The 20,907-nt window shown below is 41.6% G+C and overlaps 2 protein-coding genes across 4 annotated transcripts in view; both read right to left on the bottom strand.

The window, feature by feature from the left end:
- The window catches only part of AQR (aquarius intron-binding spliceosomal factor), a 118,603-nt gene extending 117,857 nt beyond the window's left edge, over window positions 1-746 (bottom strand). For both annotated transcript variants that reach the window (XR_004030480.1, XM_003272795.4), the window contains exon 1: window positions 536-746. Coding sequence is in view for 1 of the 2 variants with exons in the window: in XM_003272795.4 (XP_003272843.2) it covers window positions 536-610 (75 nt within the window). In the remaining variant the exon portion in view is untranslated. The remainder of the gene's footprint in view (window positions 1-535) is intronic.
- Window positions 747-12,252: 11,506 nt separating this feature from the next.
- ZNF770 (zinc finger protein 770) lies at window positions 12,253-20,584 on the bottom strand. 2 transcript variants are annotated; one of them, XM_030814346.1, is made up of 3 exons: window positions 20,447-20,584; window positions 19,504-19,620; window positions 12,253-15,468 (listed from the first exon to the last, which is right to left on the bottom strand). In XM_030814346.1, exon 3 carries the CDS (start codon window positions 15,410-15,412, stop codon window positions 13,340-13,342), a length of 2,073 nt encoding a protein of 690 aa, XP_030670206.1. In that variant the 5' UTR covers window positions 15,413-15,468; window positions 19,504-19,620; window positions 20,447-20,584; the 3' UTR covers window positions 12,253-13,339. The 2 variants fall into 2 exon arrangements, with proteins under 2 accessions (XP_030670206.1, XP_003272844.1); XM_003272796.4 differs by lacking the exon at window positions 20,447-20,584 and adding an exon at window positions 20,061-20,262.
- Window positions 20,585-20,907: the final 323 nt, after the last annotated feature.

The following is a 20,907-nucleotide window of genomic DNA, read 5'->3' as shown; positions in this document are numbered from 1 at the left end:
ATGCAAGATAGTAAACAGATTCTAAATGAACGCTCTCAAACTACAGAATTACTCTCTTTTTAGACGGGTCTATTTGGAGGTGTCTTGTCAGTTTCTCATCACTGCTCAAAAACTCAGGAAACTCTAAGGACCAGGAAAAAGCCTACTCCTACTTGAAGAGGCAGTCCAGCATCACTCTGCTGCGAAGCCTACTTGCCAGTCTCAGATAGATTGGGGTGTTCCCTCCTCTCTGAATCCATTGTTCCTGAGACAAACTCCAACACAGCAAAACTCATACAGTACTTTTCTTTTCATGTGTCTGTCTTCCTTGGGCCATGAACTCATCAGGGCAGGGCAGCTTCTTTCACCACGGTATGCCCAGCACCTAGCATAGTGGCCGGCACGGAGCTGATACTCAGTAAAAAGACGTGTGTGAATCAATTAACAAACGAATGCCTCCTCCGTGCTCCTACATCCTGAAAAAAAAACCCACCACCAGGCCTCGGGGCCACGACGTCCATACCCACTCACACACACCAGACTCGCCCGAGCTCACCTGAGTCACGAACTCCGCATTGATCTGGGACACCGTAGGGGCCACGATCTTCTTGGGCTGCGCAGGGGCTGCCATGGCAGCACTCTCCCCTCCACTCCAGTGGAAACGAAAGGACCGCTCTGGGTAGCGGCAACCCTGGTCCACTTCCCCTAAATTACTGCCGGGGAGCTTAACTCCGCGCCGCACAAACGCTCCGGGCCGGATATCCTCAGTCTTCAGAGTCCCGTAGGGAACCCGTACAACAGCCCAAGCGTTCCCCAGGAAGCGGAATGGCGTGTAGCCGGAAGTTCATGCAGGCGTTGGGGCTGAGCTAGCGAGCCAAAAGCTTTGACCTCCTCTGTACGCGCTCTCTAGCGGGCGGCAGAGAGAAGACACCTCGCTAGCGGGATTAGGATGGCAAGGGAGGGACCCGGTGGATGGTGTTGGGTGGGGTTTCTCGTGGTTAGTGAAGAGTGCCGTGTGCGGTGAATGGGGATTTAGTTTTTTTTCAACCCTAAAGAAAAAACAAAACAAAGCAAACAAACAAAAAACAGCCTGGGAATATGGGCTGGGTTTTAACTGCCCTTAACAGTGTTTTAGTTTAGTTTTGTTTTTTTTTTTGAGATGGAGTTTCACTCTTGTTGCCCAGGCTGGAGTGCAATGGTGCAATCTCGGCTTATGGCAACCTCTGCCTCCCGAGTTCAAGCGATTCTCCTGTCTCAGCCTCCCGTGTTGCTGGGATTACAGGCATGCGCCACCATGCACAGCTAATTTTTGTATTTTTAGTAGAGACAGGGTTTCTCCGTGTTGGTTAGGCTGGTCTCGAACTCCCCGACTTTAGGTAATCCGCCTGCCTCGGCCTCCCAAAGTGCTGGGATTACAGGCCTAAACAATTTTATGGAGGCAAAAATTGACATACAATAACCCAGCCAGGGGCGGTGGCTCACGCCTGTAATCCCAGCATTTTGGGAGGCTGAAGCTGGCCGATTGCCTGAGGTCAGGAGTTCGAGACCAGCCTGGCTAACATGGTGAAACCCCGTCTCTACTAAAAAACAAAAAAATTAGCCGGGCCTGGTGGCGCCCGCCTGTAGTTCCAGCTACTCGGATTCAGGAGAATTGCTTGAAGCAGGGAGGCGGAGGTTGCAGTGAGCCGAGATTGCGCCATTGCACTCCAGCTTGGTGACAGAGCGAGACTCGTCTCAAAAAATACAAATAAAATAATAATAAAAACACATATTTAGGTTGTAAAATTTGATGCGTTTTGACGTGAACATACATTTGTGAAACTATTGCCAAAATCATGATAATGAGCATATCAAAGCCTCTAAAAGTTTCCTCGTGCACTTTTGCAATCTGTGCCTTTCACTAGTCCCACCCACTTTTCAGGCAACCACTGATCTGCAGTCACCATAGTTTGCTTTTCATGGAATTTTATATAAATGAAATAATACAGTGCATGCCTTCTTTCACTCAACGAAATGATTTTGAGATGGATTCATGTTGTTGCATGTATCAGTAGTTCATTCCTTTTTTATTGCTTAACATTCGTTCCATTTTACTGATATACCACAGTTTGATAAACTATTCATCTGCTGATAGACATTTGAGCTGTTCCAAGTTCTTAGTTATTACAAATAAAGCCACTATGAGCATTTGTATATGTCTTCATGTGGACATATACTTCCTTTGCTCTTAAATACCTAGGAGTGAAATATTTGGGTTACACCATAGGTGTGTTTGTTTGTTTGTTTGTTTGTTTGTTTGTTTGTTTGTTTGTTTTGAGACAGAGTCTTCCTGTGTCGCCCAGGCTGGAGTGCAATGGCGTGATCTCGGCTCACTGCAACCTCTGCCTCCTGGGATCAAGAGATTCTCCTGCCTCAGGCTCTTGAGTAGCTGGGATTACAGGAAATGCGCCACCAAACCCGGCTAGCTTTTGTATTTTTAGTAGAGACGGGGTTTCACCATGTTGGTCAGGCTGTCTTGAACTCCTAAGCTCGTGATCTGCCCACTTTGGCCTCCCAAAGTGCTGGGATAACAGGTATGAGCCACTGCACCCGGCAAGTGTATGTTTAAGTTTTTAGAAACTGCCATCTTTCTAAAGTAGTACTATTTTACATTCACATCAGGAGCATATAATTCTAGTTTGTTCTCCACCTCACCAACACTTAATATGGACAATTTTTTTTTAATTTTTAAGTTCAAGGGTACATGTGCAGGATGTGCAGGTTTGTTACATAGGTAAAGGTGTGTCATAGGCGTTCATTGTACAGATTATTTCATCACTCAGGTATTAAGCCCAGTATACATTAGTTATTTTTTCTGATCCTCTCCCTCCACCCACCCAACCCTCTGGAAGGCCCCAGTGTGCATTGTTCCCCTCTATGTGAATATGGACAATCTTTTAATTTTAGTCTTTATTTATTTATATATTTATTTTGAGATGGAGTCTCACTCTGTCGCCCAGGCTGGAGTGCAGTGGCCCGATCCCAGCACACTGCAACCTCTAACTCCCGAGTTCAAGCAATTCTCCTGTCTCAGCCTCTCGAGTAGCTGGGATTACAGGCACATGCCACCACACCCAGCTAATTTTTGTATTTTTAGTAGAGATGGGGTTTCACCATGTTGGCCAGGCTGGTCTCGAACTCCTGACCTCAAGTGATCCTCCTGCCTCGGCCTCCCAAAGTGCTGGGATTACAGGCGTGAGCCACCGGGGGTGCCCAGCCCCTAATTTTAGTCATTTTAATAGGTGTGTGATATATTTCGTTGTGACTTTCATTTACATTTCCCTAGTGACTAATCGAGCATCTCTTCATGTGCTTATTTGCTATTCATATATCTTCTTTGGGGAAGCCTCTATTCATATTTTTTGCCCTTTTTTAAATTGAATAACTTGGTTTCTTTTTTTTTTTTGAGACGGAGTCTCGCTCTGTCGCCCAGGCTGGAGTGCTGGGGCGCAATCTCAGCTCACTGCAAGCTCCGCCTCCCGGGTTCACGCCATTCTCCTGCCTCAGCCTCCCTCAGTAGCTGGGACTACAGGTGCCTGCCACCACGCCCGGCTAATTTTTTTGTATTTTTAGTAGAGACGGGGTTTCACCGTGGTCTCGATCTCCTGACCTCGTGATCCGCCCGCCTCGGCCTCCCAAAGTGCTGGGATTACAAGCGTGAGCCACTGCGCCCAGCCTCCCTTTTGTAACTTTAGAATTTTGTAATATATATGACATGTTCAAAAATAAACAGTGTAGGCCGGTGCAGTGGCTCATGCCTGTAATCCCAGCACTTTGAGAGGCCGAAGCAGGCAGATCACAAGGTCAGGAGACTGAGACCATCCTGGCTAACAACCCTGTCTCTACTAAAAATACAAAATATTAGCCGGGCGTGGTGGTGGGCGCCTGTAGTCCCAGCTGCTCAGAAGTCTGAGGCAGGAGAATCGCTCAAACCAGGGAGGTGGAGGTTGCGGTGAGCCAAGATCGGGCCACTGCACTCCAGCCTGGGCAACAGAGCAAGACTCCGTCTCAAAAAAATAAAAATAAAAATAAAACAGTAAAAAAATAAACAGTGTGGGCCAGGCACAGTGGCTCACGCCTGTAATCCCAGCACTTTGAGAGCCCGAGGCAGGTGGATTATCTTGAGGTCAGGAGTTCAAGACCAGCCTGGCCAACATGGTGAAACCCCATCTCTACTAAAAATACAAAAACTTGCTGGGCATGGTGGTGTGCACCTGTAATCCCAGCTACTCGGGAGGCTGAGGCAGGAGAATCACTTGAACCCAGAAGGCAGAGGTTGCAGTGAGGAGAGATTGCACCATTGCACTCCAGCCTGGGCAACAAGAGTGAAACTCCATCTCAAAACAACAACAACAACAAAAAATAAAAACAAAAATAGACAGTGTGAACGTGAAAGCAAAGGCCTATAGGAATGGAGATTAAATGTGAAGTCCTTTTTCCCCCTGTATGTTATTGTGTAAAGTTTTAGAGTGCTAGTGATTAAAATTTGCAAAATCACAATTTTAAATGTAACAGATTTTGAATGTATAATATCTATTGACATTTTATTTACAAACACAGTGTCTATAAAATAAGAAAAATAAGATTCTGATGGCTTTTACGATGAATCTTGACATATAATATTTTGACTAGCAAAAACCACAGGGACTGTATTTCTATATATGCTATAGTTACAGCACAGATAAAGCCACCAAAGCAGGTCATGCAGGGCTATGTCAGGAGTCAGCAATAAGGCTTGATGTGTTGAAAGTCTTGAAAGCTAGGGAGAGGAAGCTCTCTTCCACAATAACGATTGTGGAAGACAATGGGAAACCACTGATTGTAAATCTATTTTTGGAAGATGACTTCTGAGTAGTATGTCAAATGGGTTGGTGCAGGTACTATGGGGATGGGAATATCAGCTGGGAGACTACTGCAAATCTAAAGCTAAAATAAAAAGGACTAAATGTGGGTTCTGACAGTCAAAATGAAAAGGAAGGAATAAATGTGGAAGACACTGGAAACACAGAAAAAGAGAAATAATCTTTAGTAGTTGAAAGAATAGTGGAACCATAAAGCACAATAGAGAAGACAGAGGGTAGAGTAGGTTTTAAAAGGAAAAATGATTCCTCTATATAGAGTCTGAGGTAGCAGGGAGACAGCCAGGTGATGATAAAGTTTATTTTCCAACTTATATGTTTATTAAATTCATAATGTATCTCATAATTTTGTGGCCAAGAGAATATTAGGGGCCGGGTGTGGTGGCTCATGCCTGTAATCCCAGCACTTTGGGAGATCAAGGTGGATGGCGCACCTGAGGTCAGAAGTTCGAGACCAGCCTGACCAACATGGTGAAACCCCGTCTCTACTAAAAATACAAAAATTAGCTGGGCGTGGTGGCGCACACCTGTAATCCCAGCTATTAGGGAGGCTGAGGCACGAGAATCACTTGAACCTGGGAGGCAGAGATTGCAGTGAGCCAAGATCGCACCTCTGCACCCTAGCCTGGGTGACAGAGCGAGGCTCCATCTCCAAAAAAAATTAAACCAATAAGCTACAGATCACATGTAGCTTTCTACTGATCTAACACGTAAACGGTTCTTTTTTTTTTTTGAGACAGAGTCTTGCTCTGTCCCCCAGGCTGGAGTGCAGTGGCGCGATCTCGGCTCACTGCAAGCTCCACCTCCCAGGTTCACGCCATTCTCCTGCCTCAGCCTCCCGAGTAGCTGGGACTACAGGCGCCCGCCAACACGCCCGGCTAATTTTTTGTATTTTTAGTGGAGACGGGGTTTCACCGTGTTGGTCTCGATCTCCTGACCTTGTGATCCGCCTGCCTCGGCCTCCCAAAGTGCTGGGATTACAGGCTTGAGCCACCGCGCCCGGCCAAATGGTTCTAATTTATAATACCTAGCAGATTTATGACAAAACGTAGTATCATAATATCTCCCCTCCCCCTTGCTCTCATCTCTATCTACTTTTCTTATCAACTTCTCTTAGCTAAGTTTCTAACTGATGGTTTTGGACATTCTAAAATTATGTGTATTTTATGGTTTTCTCCTTACAAGCTTTCTACAATGTGTTTTGTAGACAGAAAGCAAAGGAACCAGGGAGTCAAGAAAGAAGGGTTTCAAATGACAAGATTGTCACTAGTGTCAAATGCTTCAAAGAAATCTGAAAGGACAAGAATTTCAAAAAGACCATGAGCTTGGCAATTAGGAGACCATTGGTGACCATTATTAATTGGGATATGTTGTAAGAAAGTCTACTTCTAAATTGGTTAACAGTAAGTAAAATCTATAGGAGTAATAAAATCTATAGGGGTGATAAGTTAGGCTTCAGGCAGTTGAATCAGGTTTCCAGCTCCATTACTCTGTGATTCCTTTCTTTGCCCCCTACCCCATTCCCTCTGTGTTTTGACTTCATCAGCAGATCAGTGTCCCTCATGGTACCAAAATGGAGGGAGCTTCTTCTATACACCCACTAATCCTTCCTCAATCACTAAAGTAAGTACATGGTTTTGCTCTGATAGAATTAACTTAGGTCAGTGCTCACCCCCAAGCCAATTACCCTGGCTTAGACCCGGGTTACCTATTTCTGAACAGTCATCATGGCAAGGGAGATGTGAGTATTCTGACAGCCTTAGACTGATCATGACCCATGGCTGAGCTGCAACTAGGTCAGTCTAACCCTGACTACTTGGCTGATATACAGTGAAGGGAGAAGGAGATGTGGTTACAACCAACAATGACCACTACAGTAGCCACTGAGAGAGCAACTCCCAAAGGATGGTGAAGAAAACATGTATTCAATAATAAAGGGCTAAGAAGTTAGTGAGTGAAAAGGCCATGAAAGAAGTAAATGAAAGATAAATTTGCAATAGTTCTTACCATAAAAGAAAAAAAGTCAATTGTGACAGTATCCAGAATAACAAAACTAAAGTTGTTTGTCCCCACAAACACACCTTTTTAAGCTAGGTACAGGGAACAACATAGATTGCTTATCCATTCATTTCTTTCTAAACACAACTTCAAATTTGACCAGTATCCATATCACTCCCTGGAAACCATGTGCTTAAAAGGAAGGTGAATTCCAGCCCCAGTTCTAGGTTATCCTTGTCAGTGATTGGTTCAGAAATCTGGGCCGGGCACAGTGTCTCACACCTGTAATCCCAGCACTTTAGAAGGCTGAGGCCAGTGGATCGCTTGAGGTCAGGAGTTCGAGACCAGCCTGGCCAACATGATGAAACCCCATCTCTACTGAAAATACAAAAATTAGCTGGGTGTGCTGGCACACACCTGTAATCCCAGCTACTCAGGGAGGCTGAAGCAGAAGAATAGCTTGAACCCAGGAGGCAGAGGTTGCAGTGAGCCGAGATCGCACCACTGCACTCCAGCCTGCGAAACAGAGACTCCATCTCAAAAACAAAAAACAAAGCAACAAACAAACAAAAATGTGTTTTGTGAAGCAATTCTGGCAGATGAGAGAGGAGAGTTTTGCTATAGGCTTTTGGGAAAGTTGTCCCTTGGTCTTGTGTGAGTTTCTAGCTCTCTCACTATCTGCCATGCCCTACCCCCTGTGAAGGGAGCATGACGTATTGATTACAAAGCATCCTAAAACCACAGGAAAATAGCCGTGCCATTGTGAAAGGTAGAGCAGACAGAAGCACGCACAATCAGTTCAACAACGTGATTCAACAACTCTGAAGCTTATTTATTCACTAGACTTTCAAGTCATGTAAGCCAATTAAGATCCTTATTGCTAAAGCAGTTTGAGTCAGGTATTCTGTCACTTGCAACCAAAAGCACCATTACTGAATAGGGAACACATGAAATTGTTTTTAGGCAGAGGGGAAAGAACAATTGGAGAGAGAAAAACTAGATACCAGAAAAAGGGACTATTAAGTTCCCAGAAGTGGGCAAGAAAAGAAGGTGAAGGAACATTATTCAGAATGTGAAGGAACATTATTCTGATACAGACGAGGAGAAACAGAGAAAAGATAAAGTTTTGAGTGAAGACAAGTTTAGAGAGGGCATGTTGGACAGGCTTTGATCACAACACAGTAGAAGGCAAACTCATCCTCTGAAAGGATCTAAGTGAAATTGTGGATTTAAGGAAAACATAAAAGGTTGGTAATAATTGCTCCATTCATTAATTTCTTCCTTCATACATTCAACATATATTTGAGAACCTAATGCTTGCCACAGTATTAAGCCTTCTCTATAAATGATATTCATTCTGTTGCTTTCCAGAAGCATGTAGTTCAGTGGATCTCAGAGTATAGTCTCACAACAGCTAACCTTAGTCACTAAATGCAAATTTTGGGGTCCTAAAAGACACTGAATCAAGAACTCTGAGGATGCAGCCCAGCAATCTATGCTTTTAACAAGCCCAATTCACACTAAAGTTTGAAAACCACTAGTTTCTAGTGGAAGATCAACAGAGTTATAAACAAAAATTAAGGAGAATACAGGGGATGGAGAACTTGGGTAAATCAGAGTCTCCCGGAGGTAGTATTTAAGCTCAAACTTCAAAGAACAAATAGATTGCCAATTTAGACGCAAAATATTACATGTTCTGTATTTCATGTAATACCATTATATTACTTTTCAGTTACATTTCCTTTTTTCTCTTACTGCTAATAGAATTAGCCCTTAAATTCTAAGCCCTTCTAACTGGCAATAAGGAGAAATCTCAACAAGCTAGGGATTAAATGTTCCTTCCCTGTAGCTTCAAAAAAGCAGACACCATTCTGCATCATAAAACAGTACTTGGCAAATGTTATTTCTAACAAAGATTCTTGTAAAAGATTTCAAAGACTGTTGCTGCATCCTAAAAATATAATTCTAATTGGTTGTCTTATATAACATGTACATTGAAATCCGTGTTCTCTGCAAGTCAGTTTTAAGCACTTTTGTTTTCCCCCATAATCATGAAAAAAAGGAAAAGGAATGAAACTTGACTCAGCTAAATTTCTTCTTTGAACAGATTGTGAGTCTGTTTCTAAGTTGACACAAGATAGACACGATGGAAAGCAAAAAGAATAACAATACTAGTATGTATTGGATAAACCAATTCTATATAATGTTTTTTAAAGAGATGATCTTGCTCTGTCACCCATGCATGGAAAGCTGGAGGGCAGGGACATGATCATAGCTCACTTCAACTTCCAATTCTTGGGCTCAAGCGATCCTCCCGCTTCTGTGTTCTGAGAGCAGCTGAGACCACAGGTGTGTGCCACCACCTCACCTGGCTTAAAAAAATTTTTTTAGAGGCAGGGGTCTTGCTTTGTTGACTGTCTCAAACTCCTGGCTTCAAGCAATCCTCCTACCTCGGCCTCCCAAAGTGCTGTGATTACAGGCTTGAGCCACTGTGCCCAGCCCCTAATTCTGTATTTCTTTAGTACAAATCTGAAGAGAAAGGCCAAAAAGGAGGATCAACAGATAAATAGGTAGATCATACCATATACAATGGAGTTAACATATTCTTTTGTAGGTGATAGGGAGCTGTCAAAGGATTTTTTTTTTCCACAGACGGGAACAGCATGGAAATGTAACATGAACAACAGGGTAAATGATCAAATATCCATGTAAATTTGGTGTAGAAGGTAGACTGGAGTGGACCTACAAAAGTATCTGACAATCAGTACCTTGGCTCTAATATTTTGTAACTCCCCCCCCAAAAAAAAGGCCACACTGTATAACTTGAAACTTTATTTTTAAAGTATTCTGAAAATTTTTCAAGAATTTTAACCACCACCTACTTCCCTTAACACACACACATTTTTATCTTACAATTATAACCCCTATTGCAGTACAAAACAAGAAACGATAATTCTAAGTTAGCCAGCCAATCAAACTACTTCAGTAAATGATCATACTACAGCCTGGAATCACTCAAACAAAGAATTCTTCTAGTTCTCTTTAAAGATATTTATCGTTTATTTTTTCATGAAACCAAAGTAATTGATTCAACAATACTAACAGTTCTAGCATGCAACAAACCATCTACTATCTAATGTTTAATCTTCTTAACGTGTATATTTTCATTCCTATAAAGTTTCCATAAGAAGCTTGCAATGACAATAAAGGTAAATAAGTATAGTTGTCCCTTGGTATCCATGGGGTATTGGTTCCTGGACCGTCCCCCCAACCCACAGATACCAAAAATCCAAGTATACTCAAGTCCCTTACATAAAATGACATATTTGTATATAACCAACGCACATCCTCCTGTATACTTTATCCCTAAACTAATACCTAATGCAATGTAAATGCTATTTAAATAACTATTATACTGTATTTTTATTTTATTATTTTTATATTATTTTTTCTAATATTTTTGATCTGCAATTGGTTTAATCCACAGATGCAGAGTACATGGATACAGAGGGCCAACTGTGTTTTGTTACAGGTACTTCAAATAGCACTACAGTACATCTTTGACAAAATTTTTACAATATTCCAACTTTCAATATGAAACAGCTTAAAAAGGCATGGGTCAAAAATAAAGTATAGTAGTATCACTTATGCAAATAAAGTCTCATAATCACACAAGCACAACACTGTTAGGACTCTCCCTGTTTAGGCTGGGAAAAACAATATATAAAACATTTTCTTCAAATAAAATTACATAAATTGCTTAGAAAAATGCCAAAATCAATAATTTCAAACATATTAAGGAGAAAACCTTGAAAATTATTGGAAAATATAAACTAGTTATTCCTTGCTTTTGTGTAACAGATGAGTTCTTGAAAAGTTTTGTGTAAAGCAAATTCTGTAAACCATTATCTTGCTTGCACTGGAGGAACATATCTCAAGGAAACCTAAGAGAAAGTGTTCTTTAAAGCATGTGATTCTCCTGTTTTTGCTGGATGTCTGTATCTACATAATAAACAGGCACACTTCTACATCATTGGGTATTTTACTCAGACTGTCATGTTCATCTCTGTGAATTAAATCCAAGTTACTTAAAAATCACCTGTGGTAAAAGCAGCAAGCAGATCACCCCCACCTATTATCCCTCCCGCTTCCCCCGTCAAAAGAAAGTTCTCAGATTATGATGCAAAACTTACAATTGTTCATTTATCCACATTCTCAATAGAGGATTTTCCACTATATTTAAGTATGGTAGGATAATTAGCCACCTGTTCCTCTTTTCAGCTTAGAAACATAATGGTTCATTCCTTTTATTGCTAGAGAATGTCATTCCTGAAGATTTTATAAACAAAGGCAAATGTGAAAGACAATTTGTCATTATGAAATAAGTCCTTTGTAGTAAAGAATACTTCCCAAATCATAACAGTTCTATTTGGAATGATACCCACAACTCTACAAGCATCTTATCCCTCTACAGGAATGACTACCTTACTAATCAAAATAAAAATTTAACAAGGATCAAAATAAAATTCTTTAGCAATAGACTCTTGCAAAAATAAAAACTAAAACTAGACCTAGTCATTGCCATTTGATCAAACTTAGAACAGGCTTAAATAAGCCGGGCGCGGTGGCTCAAGCTTGTAATCCCAGCACTTTGGGAGGCCGAGGCGGGCGGATCACGAGGTCAGGAGATCGAGACCACGGTGAAACCCCGTCTCTATTAAAAATACAAAAAATTAGCCGGGCGAGGTGGTGGGCGCCTGTAGTCCCAGCTACTCGGAGAGGCTGAGGCAGGAGAATGGCATGAACCCGGGAGGCGGAGCTTGCAGTGAGCCGAGATCACGCCACTGCACTCCAGCCTGGGTGACAGAGCGAGACTGCGTTCAAAAAAAAAAAAAAAAAAAAAAAAAAAAGAACAGGCTTAAATAACAGAACCACTCCATTAAAGAGGCATAAAAAGAAAAGTTTACCAAAATAAATGTAAAAGTCTTATGGAGATGAAGATCTCTAGAATAGTCTTAAGTCTATGACTACTGCTATCATTAATGAGCAAATAAACGACTTGAAATTATTCCTATGAAAAGATAAAACTCATACATATTATGAAAAAGACTATGGCACTTAGAAAATATTCCTGGAGAGCCGGGCGCGGTGGCTCACGCTTGTAATCCCAGCACTTTGGGTGGCTGAGGCCGGCGGATCACAAGGTCAGGAGATCGAGACCACAGTGAAACCCCGTCTCTACTAAAAATACAAAAAATTAGCCGGGTGTGGTGGCGGGCACGGTGGCGGGCGCCTGTAGTCCCAGCTACTCGGAGAGGCTGAGGCAGGAGAATGGCGTGAACCCGGGAGGCGGAGCTTGCAGTGGCCAAGATTGCGCCACTGCACTCCAGCCTGGGCGACAGAGCAAGACTCCGTCTCAAAAAAAAAAAAAAAAGAAAATATTCCTGGTAAGTAAACATGGTAAATACAGGTACATTCTAGCCTCTTGCCTACTTTTAAATTATTTTGAGAAAGATAGCACTAGCTGGGAGAAAAAAAAATAAAATCCTTATCACCTGAAGGTGAAATTATCACAGTCCTAAAAATAAATAGCTTTGAAAAGACCGTTGGGTGTGGTGGCTCACGCCTGTAATCCCAGCACTTTGGGAGGCCTAGGCGGGCAAATCACGAGGTCAAGAGATTGAGACCATCCTGGCCAACTTGGTGAAACCCCGTCTCTACTAAAAATACAAAAATTAGTCCGCATGATGGCAGGCACCTGTAATCCCAGCTACTGGAGGCTGAGGCAGGAGAATTGCTGGAATCCGGGACGCGGAGGTTGCAGTGAGCCTAGTTGGCGCCACTGTACTCTAGCCTGGCGAAAGAGTGAGACTCCGTCTCAAAAAAAAAAAGACCAATGAAAATAATACTATAATTTTCTCATCCATTTTCACCTTTAGTGCCTCTGTAGTTTTTTAAATTTACAAAAAAAAAAAAAATTACCAATGCAATTTGAGCCACATGTGGACAAAATTATGCTTTCATATGAAATGTAAAATAAATCAAATATAACAGGGCTACGTGCTGCAGCTAAAAACCAAGTTTTGCCTCTCAGTCTTTTGAGTATATCTAAAAAGAGATGGCATGTCTTAAGGAATAATTCCTTTAAAAAATGAATGAGGCTAAATTATTTGTACAGCCATCATGGATTTATATTTTTCAATACAGCCAAAGCATATGTTTACAATATTAAAATGCCTACTTTATAGCATCAAATCATGTTCTTGCCTCTAAAAATTAATTTGGCTGTTTCTAAAACATTGTATTAATTTTCTGTGTATTCTGCCTCCTTACTATGCAGGACAAGCATATGCCTGTGAAACCATTCAATTTAATGCAGGCCTTTCAATAAAAATGCATTTTAAATAATACAGGCTTTAAAAATAAGATCACCAGAGACCACAGTTGTTAGTGGTTGCGACAATTTACATAACCGAATCTAAGGCAACCACTTTCCCTCGTGGTCGTTCTTTAAAGTGAGTAAGTTGATGTCTCTTCCAGTGAGGAGCCTGTCTGAATGTTTTGCCACAAACTGAGCATTCAAATGGTTTCTGCCCTGCATGAATTAGGTAGTGTCTTTCCAGTTTAGATGGAGATCGGAAACTTTTAGCACAAACACTGCAGCGGTACAGGAAGACATCATTTTTCTCCTGATGCTCTGAATAACTGCAAAAAGGATTGCTTTGCTCTGATTCCAAAAGTACATTAGGAAGACAAGGTTGCCCGGTGCTACCAGGAATAAAATCCTGTGACTCTGCCTTAACTCCTGACATTTGATCTGACTCTGAGACCTCGTAGTTTTGACCAGGAGCCTGACATTGTTGGGAAGCATTATAGTTAACACTATTACCTGGATGATTAGAAAGACTGTTGAAGTTTCCAAATTCTACTTGGCAAAGAGATGCATAAGGACTCTTTTCATTATGAGTCTGTTCATGTCTTTTTAAGTGAGCTGACTGTCTAAAAGACTTCCCACAAATATTACAGCCAAAGGGCCTCTGTCCAGTATGAATTAAATAGTGTCTTTTTAGTTTGGATATAGAAGGAAATACCTTCTCACATTTGTCACAAGGACATATCTTATGTCTAGTACGTATGTTTTCCCTTGGAACTGAAAAACCACACTGAAGTACCTCACAGTTATTAAAGAATTCCTCACCTGATGAACCACAGATTGACAAGTCTTTCTTATTCACTGAATTATCAATGCTTAATATGTTTTCTGTCGTAAGGATGCCTTTCAAATTTTTTCCCATAGTTTGCCAAGAAAATGGCAAAGTCAATGTTTTCTTCTTTCTATTGCCAATTGTTTTATATGTTCCATGTTTGCCAAGAGAACCCACAAATGTTCTCTGGGTTTGTTCAGAGCTCTGCTCACCAGAAATAAGATCACAATTTCTCAAGAAACTCTTTTTAAATACTTTTTTCTCAGATTGAAAGTTATCTAATTTTTTACTCCTAGCACGTTTAAGCTTGGCCAAGATTTTTTTAACAATGGTTTTATAGTTGTAGCTTCTTTTGAACCTGCTTGGAATTTTGCCACCTCTAGCAGGAAAACAGCTGTGTTCATTGAGAATCTGCTCTGATTCAAAACACTTTTCACACTTTGGACACTGAAAAGGGACAATATAAATTGAGTGGACATCGAGTGGATTATTCTCCTCAGATTCACCAATCTCACCGTTTTCAAAACCACCCTGATTTGCATTTAACTTATTAGGCAGGGGGCGAGATTCTGTACGCCTCTTCTTTAATAAAAGAGCCCGAAAAGCCTTATTCCTAGTATGGATTTGTTTATGCTTCAGAAGTTTGCTTTGAATCTTAAATCCTTTTTGACAAAAACAACATTGAAAAGGTCTTTCTTCTGAATGTGTAAGTTGGTGGATTTTTAAGTGAGTTGACTGTCGAAAAGATTTAGTACACAAGACACATTTAAAAGGCCTCTGACCAGTATGAATAAGTACATGCCTATCAAGTTTTGACTGTGATGGAAACATCTTGCCACAGATTGTACATGCATGAATATTCTTTCTTCTTTTCATGCTATACATGGGATCGGACTTACAGCACGGGTGTAATGCCCATCTTTCCTCTGTGGTAAAAGTATTATACACTCCATACATTGACTTTCCTTTCTTGGCCTCCAGCAATCTTCTGACCTGTTTAACATTATTCTGATAGGTTTCATTGTGAAGTTGTTGGTGCTTCACAAATGTCTTCAGATTTTTAAAGTGGCGCTGACAAATACTACATTTAAAAGGCAGACTATGAGTTAGTTGATGCCTCTCCAGATGAACTAGTTGTCTAAAGGTTTTATGACACACATCACATTCAAATGGCTTTTGACCAGTATGAATGAGATAGTGCCTAGCTAATTTTGATGGTGTTTCAAAGTGCTTAAAGCAAATATTGCAAACATATGGCCTGTTTCTAGGTAGTTTGTTGGCTACCACACACTGTTGAATCTTTAGCATTTTTAAATTGTTTTCAGCCATCATATTCTTCAATGATATACTCTGATGAGCTCCATACTGTTCTTAAATTCCACAGATGTCTAAAAATTAAAGGAAAAAAAGTATTAATTTTAAAATTATTTATTCATATGAAAAGTAACTTAAGTTGTTCTTTGGCTGAAGATATTAAAGGCAAAGGAGAACCTGCTCTTAGTGTTTACAAGTTAATAATCATTTTAAGTAATACTTTAGAATAATAATACTAATTTTATACATACAGAGATGAGTCTTTAAAATAAATATCTAAAAATCAATACAATTTTAAGCTATTTTTCTAATTGAGATGCTACATTAAATGAGGACAAGGCTGAATTTCTTAACATGAAATAGATATTTTAATTCCAATTTACCTATTTCATTATTAGGTAGATTTGCCAATATTTAGTTGCCATCGTTTTAAAAAATGGGCTAGAAAGGTAACAAATTAAAACATAATACTAAAAATAAGATATACTTGCATTCAATTATAGCACATTGTAAATATGCTCTTAGAACAGAACATTTCACTTATCATAGTTGGATTTCTTAGCCACAAATTTAACATGACTTATTCTCAGTTACTTCTTTAGACCAACAAGGACAGTGTGGACTAGGAGAAAATTCCCAGAAGACCTGGGTTCTAGTCCTGGATTTGCCACTATATGATCTAGGTGGTAGGAAGAAGGAAATACAGAGTTCTCATCTGTAAAATGGGGAAAAGGTCTCCTGGATTGTCTACCACCACAAGCTGTTGTCAAAAATCAATGGAGATAATGCATATGAATGTGCTAAAAAACAGTGAAGCAATACATAAATCTAATATTTAGCTCAACGCCAATCAAACTTTAAAATGTTATCCTTATTGTCTTAGTAACATTTTTAAGCGTTTCTCAATAAGAGATAAACGCACTGTCTAACTTTACAGGTTTTAAAAATTTCTCGCCTGGCGCTATGGCTCACGCCTGTAATCCCGCACTTTGGGAGGCCGAGGCTGGTGGATCACCTGAGGTCAGGAATTTTGAGACCAGCCTGGCCAACATGGTGAAACCCCATCTCTAGTAATACAAAAATTAGCTGGGTGTGGTAGTGCACACCTGTAATCCCAGCTACTCAGGAGGCTGAGGCAGGAGAATCACTTGAACCCAGGAGACAAAGGTTACAGTGAGCCAAGATCGTGCCATTGCAATCCAGCCTGGCTGAGAATCCGTATCAAAAAAAAATTCTCCGTTTCACTTTGTTGTGAAATTCCCAAAAGACAAGCATAGAGGTAATAAGATTGACAAATTGGTTACTTATATAGCTATCTATGACTAAGTAATTGAAAGTTGAGTGTGCTTTGCCCATCAGGCAATATAGTAAAAGGGTCATTTTGGTCTTAAGCATTAATATAAAGATTTAAAAAAACTGGCCCAGTGCAGTGGCTCACACCTGTAATCCCAGCACTTTGGGAGGCCGAGGCAGGGAGATCACATGAGGCCAGGAGTTTAAGACCTGCCTGAACAACGTGGCAAAACCCCGTCTCGACTAAAAATACAAAAATTAGCCAGGCGTGGTAGTGCACATCTGTTAATTCCAGCTACTTGGGAGGCTGCAGCACAAGAATTGCTTGAACCAGGGAAGTGGAGGTTGCACTGAGCCAAGATTGCACCACTGCACTCCAGCTTGGGCAACAAAGTGAGACTCTGTCTCAAAAAAAAAAAAAGTTTAGCAAGCACTTTCATAACTATCTTATATTCTATCTTCTATCAGAGAAGCCAATTTTTTTTCATTATTACTTTTCTATGGCATTGCCCTTAAATAAAGGAGTCAGAGATTTAAAAAAAAAAAAAAATTAAAAGCTGTGCTAGCTCTTTCAATATAATATATCTTTTAGATCAGAGAGTTCTAAGTCTGGAGTTCTTTTGTCAGCTGATCTGGCAAACGTCCAACAAATACGGTGTTACTATTTTCTCCTAGAAGATACCTTCAACCCCAAATCACAAACATACCCACTGTGGTTCTTTAGCAATATGAATCAGAAACAGAAAAAAAAAATTACTTAACAAATATCTTTAGTTATTTTATCACAGTGTTTTTCAAACTGCAGGATATTACTCATTAATGGACTGTGAATTCAACTTAGCAGATCATGATCAGCACTTTGTTATTTAAAATAAGAGCGGAGGCTGGCATAGTGGCTCATCCCTGTAATCCTAGCACTTTGTGAGGCTGAGGCAGGGGATCACCTGAGGTCAGGAGTTCAAGGCCAGCCTGGGCAGCATGGTGAAACCCTGTCTCTACTAAAAATACAAAAATTAGCCGATTGTGGTGGTACATGCCTGTAATCTCAGCTGCTTGGGAGGCTGAGTCAGGAGAATTGCTTGAACCCAGGAGAACGGAGGTTGCAGTGAGCCGCCAAGATTGCACCACTGCACTCCAGCCTGGAAGACAGAGCGAGACTCTCAAAAAAAATTTAAAAATAAATAAATAAATAAAAATAGGGGACAAATAATAGTAGAAAGTATCAGACTGCATACTATATAGCAAGGACAAATATTGTTTTGTGAAACTTCTGTAGGAAGAAGTAAAGTTTATGAAAGCTGTTCTTAACATGCCTCTCCATACTAGACAATGAATCAACCACTTTATTCAAAGTGGCCAAGTGATCTATTAAGGTGAGAAAGATAGGGGCCCATAGTATGAGACAAGATTACTAAAGAAAGCAAGTGTCTGGTTTTCTTCACTTGACCCATATTATTCCAAAATATTTATTTTAAATAAAAATCATCTAATTACAGGCCAAATGGAAAATGCCACATAAATCCACGCAAAATAAAATAATCTGACAGTAAGCCAGTATAGCAGTAATAAAATATATCATATAACCCAGATATGTTAACCAACAATCAACTCTTGGTGCCGTGAATATGCATTTTCAGTAGCTTGAATTAGAGAAATTACAGGTGAACAAGCTCCAAAATCTCTCAACATGCCGATACAGAGCAACAGTCATGATAATTAAAATTAAGTCATGAATCCAGTGAACTGCAAAGAACTTGGCAGCAATTAGGTGCCAAGGTAGTTAATCAGGACAATGAGTCAAACCAAAAGTAATCAAGCCTTTATTCACTTACTGTGACAGTGCAAGCAAGTGGTAAAAAGAGGCACTGGCTCCCCAGTGGTCTACTAAATACAAGGACACTGGGTGAGGGTCAGCTGATGCAGTGCATATGAGGTAATCCTCTCACTGAAAGGAGCCCCTAACAAAAATCTCCTGCCTCTTATGGAACTTTAGAATAGGAAAGGGAGGGGAAGGTCTAGGAGTGAAAGAAGCTGGGTCAAAAATGGAGAAAAGTGTCTTAGCCATGGTCCTTCCTAGGAGGGCCTCCAAATGGAGGTACCCAGGCTAGGAAAGAAGTTATGGGATTTGCATATCTAGCAGGAGGGGCAGGGCGAGTCCTTGACTGCAACCCCCTCCAGAAAACTGCAATGCACTGGCCCATATCGAGTATGGTGTGGGAGGGCAGCTTGGCCCTTGAGGCCAGTCAGGCAAAGCCTGGTAATTGTCCAATGTCAGGACTGAATGATCACACAGAGGATTTTGGTATAGAGCCAGATTCAATTCCTTTTGTATGTTTCTTCTTCCCTTTAATAAATGCTTTCGTGGAACACGCCTAAAAGAAAAAAAATCACACACCACAACCACCTCTGACTAAAACAGGGATTGGCTACCTACTGCTCCTGTACCAAAAAGGAGCTATGGTTAATCATCCATTGTTAGCACTAAGATTGGATAACTGTTGTCACTTGCCTCCCACCACGTGGAAAAGCACTTACTAGGAGCCCTAGATTGTTAGAACCATTAGTGGCAAGTAGTGATCGTATCTCTTGTTTGAGAGCCAGGTTAGGGATCCTCACCTCACGCACTCATGGAGCTCCAAATCCCATTTCAACCGATTTTTTTGTCGTTGATAACATAAAAATAAAAAAGACTGTAATTTTTCTTATCTTAAACTGAAATAAAAGAATAGTAGATCTGCTCAGTGGTTCAATCCAGAATTTATCCTGACAAGAACAAGATACTCTACGTGAAGACTGTAAAAACTGTAAAAACTGACCTCAATAATATCCAATGTTGCCTCAAGGCTGAAAGCCTGTTGATTTTCTTGTCTTGACTAGTACCATTAAAACGATGTGAGGATTTCACGAAAGTAAGCGAACAAGAAATGAAAGACCTAAGAGAAACACACAACTTTAAGTTGGGGAATAATCTCCGACGGCTGCTTCTGCCCCACTCGCCCCGGGCCCATTCTCTTGGCCTTGAACCCTCACCTCTCCCTCCCAGTGGACTACACTGGACAAAGGACACCGACACACAGTCCTCGTTCTAAGGGCCCACAACCAATAATAAGCACGTAATGGTCGAGCCGAGTCCAGAAACCACAAAATCCCACGCCAGGAAAGGAAGGGCAAGGATAAAAACTGCTTTGGCTGCAGCCAGGATGAAAACGCCACATGTGATACAACCCACAGCAAGAAAAAAAAAAAATCCCTCTACGCCTTCCTCTCAAATTTCTGCTCCGCGTGAGACGCACTCAATAGGTGGGGAAGTGAGAAAGCAAAAGGAGCTCAGGAACTGAGGTTGTGGAGCCCCCGTTCTTGGGTCCCCAGGCACCTTGGCGGTATTGAGGCAGGTCCGACCCTCCCTGGGGGTCGCTCCACTCCTCAGTCGGGTTTCTGAAGTCCTCCTCACGCATCTGGAGCTGGCGAGGGCCCGGGAGGCACGCACCTCAGGCCCAGGTGCCGCGAAGGCAGCGCGCGCACGTCCGCAGGGCCGGCGCGGCAACGGGCTGAGCGCGCAGGCGCGGCGCTCTGGCGCGCCCAGGGACACGGCCCGGCTGGAAACAAGCTCCCCCAATTTCAGGGCCGTTGTCGCCTCCGAGCGGCCCTCCGATCCCGAGGGCACTGGGACTCCAGAGACGCGCCCCTAACCCCACCGCCGTTCACCCTGTCATTGCGGGGGAGAGAATAGAATAAAGACGGGTACATTTTCCATCTCACCTCTAAACCTCGGTTAGGAAAACGCTGTAGCCCGGACTAGTGGGCTCAAGGGCCGACTGGAAAAGGGCGAGTCAGCGTTCGAAGCCCATTCGGGGCAGCCCTCTCTAACGCAGAGGGCCGGGGATAAGAAGACGACAACGTATTAGGGGCCCTCCGGGCTAGGTCTGTCCTCACCACTTTGTACGTTGCCAAAGTAAATATAACGTAGAGGTCAAGCGCAGGCGCTTTGTGGACAGACATGACTGAGCTCCACTCGCGACTCCTCTAATGGCGTGCCAGCTGCGGACCTCATTAGCCCCGCCTCAATCATTCAGTATGTTTTGGTTGTCTACAGTGTACGAAGCCCTGTTCTCACAATTAGATAAAATGAGTGTGAAGTGCCCAACATAATTCCTGGTGTAGTAGGCCTTCAAAGAACTATTATCATTATTAATTACTCATATTGAATACAACTTTATGAA

This window comes from Nomascus leucogenys, chromosome 6 (genome assembly GCF_006542625.1).
Source record: "Nomascus leucogenys isolate Asia chromosome 6, Asia_NLE_v1, whole genome shotgun sequence".
NCBI classification, from domain to species: Eukaryota; Metazoa; Chordata; class Mammalia; order Primates; family Hylobatidae; genus Nomascus; species Nomascus leucogenys.
This window is presented reverse-complemented; position numbering and strand designations above follow the sequence as displayed.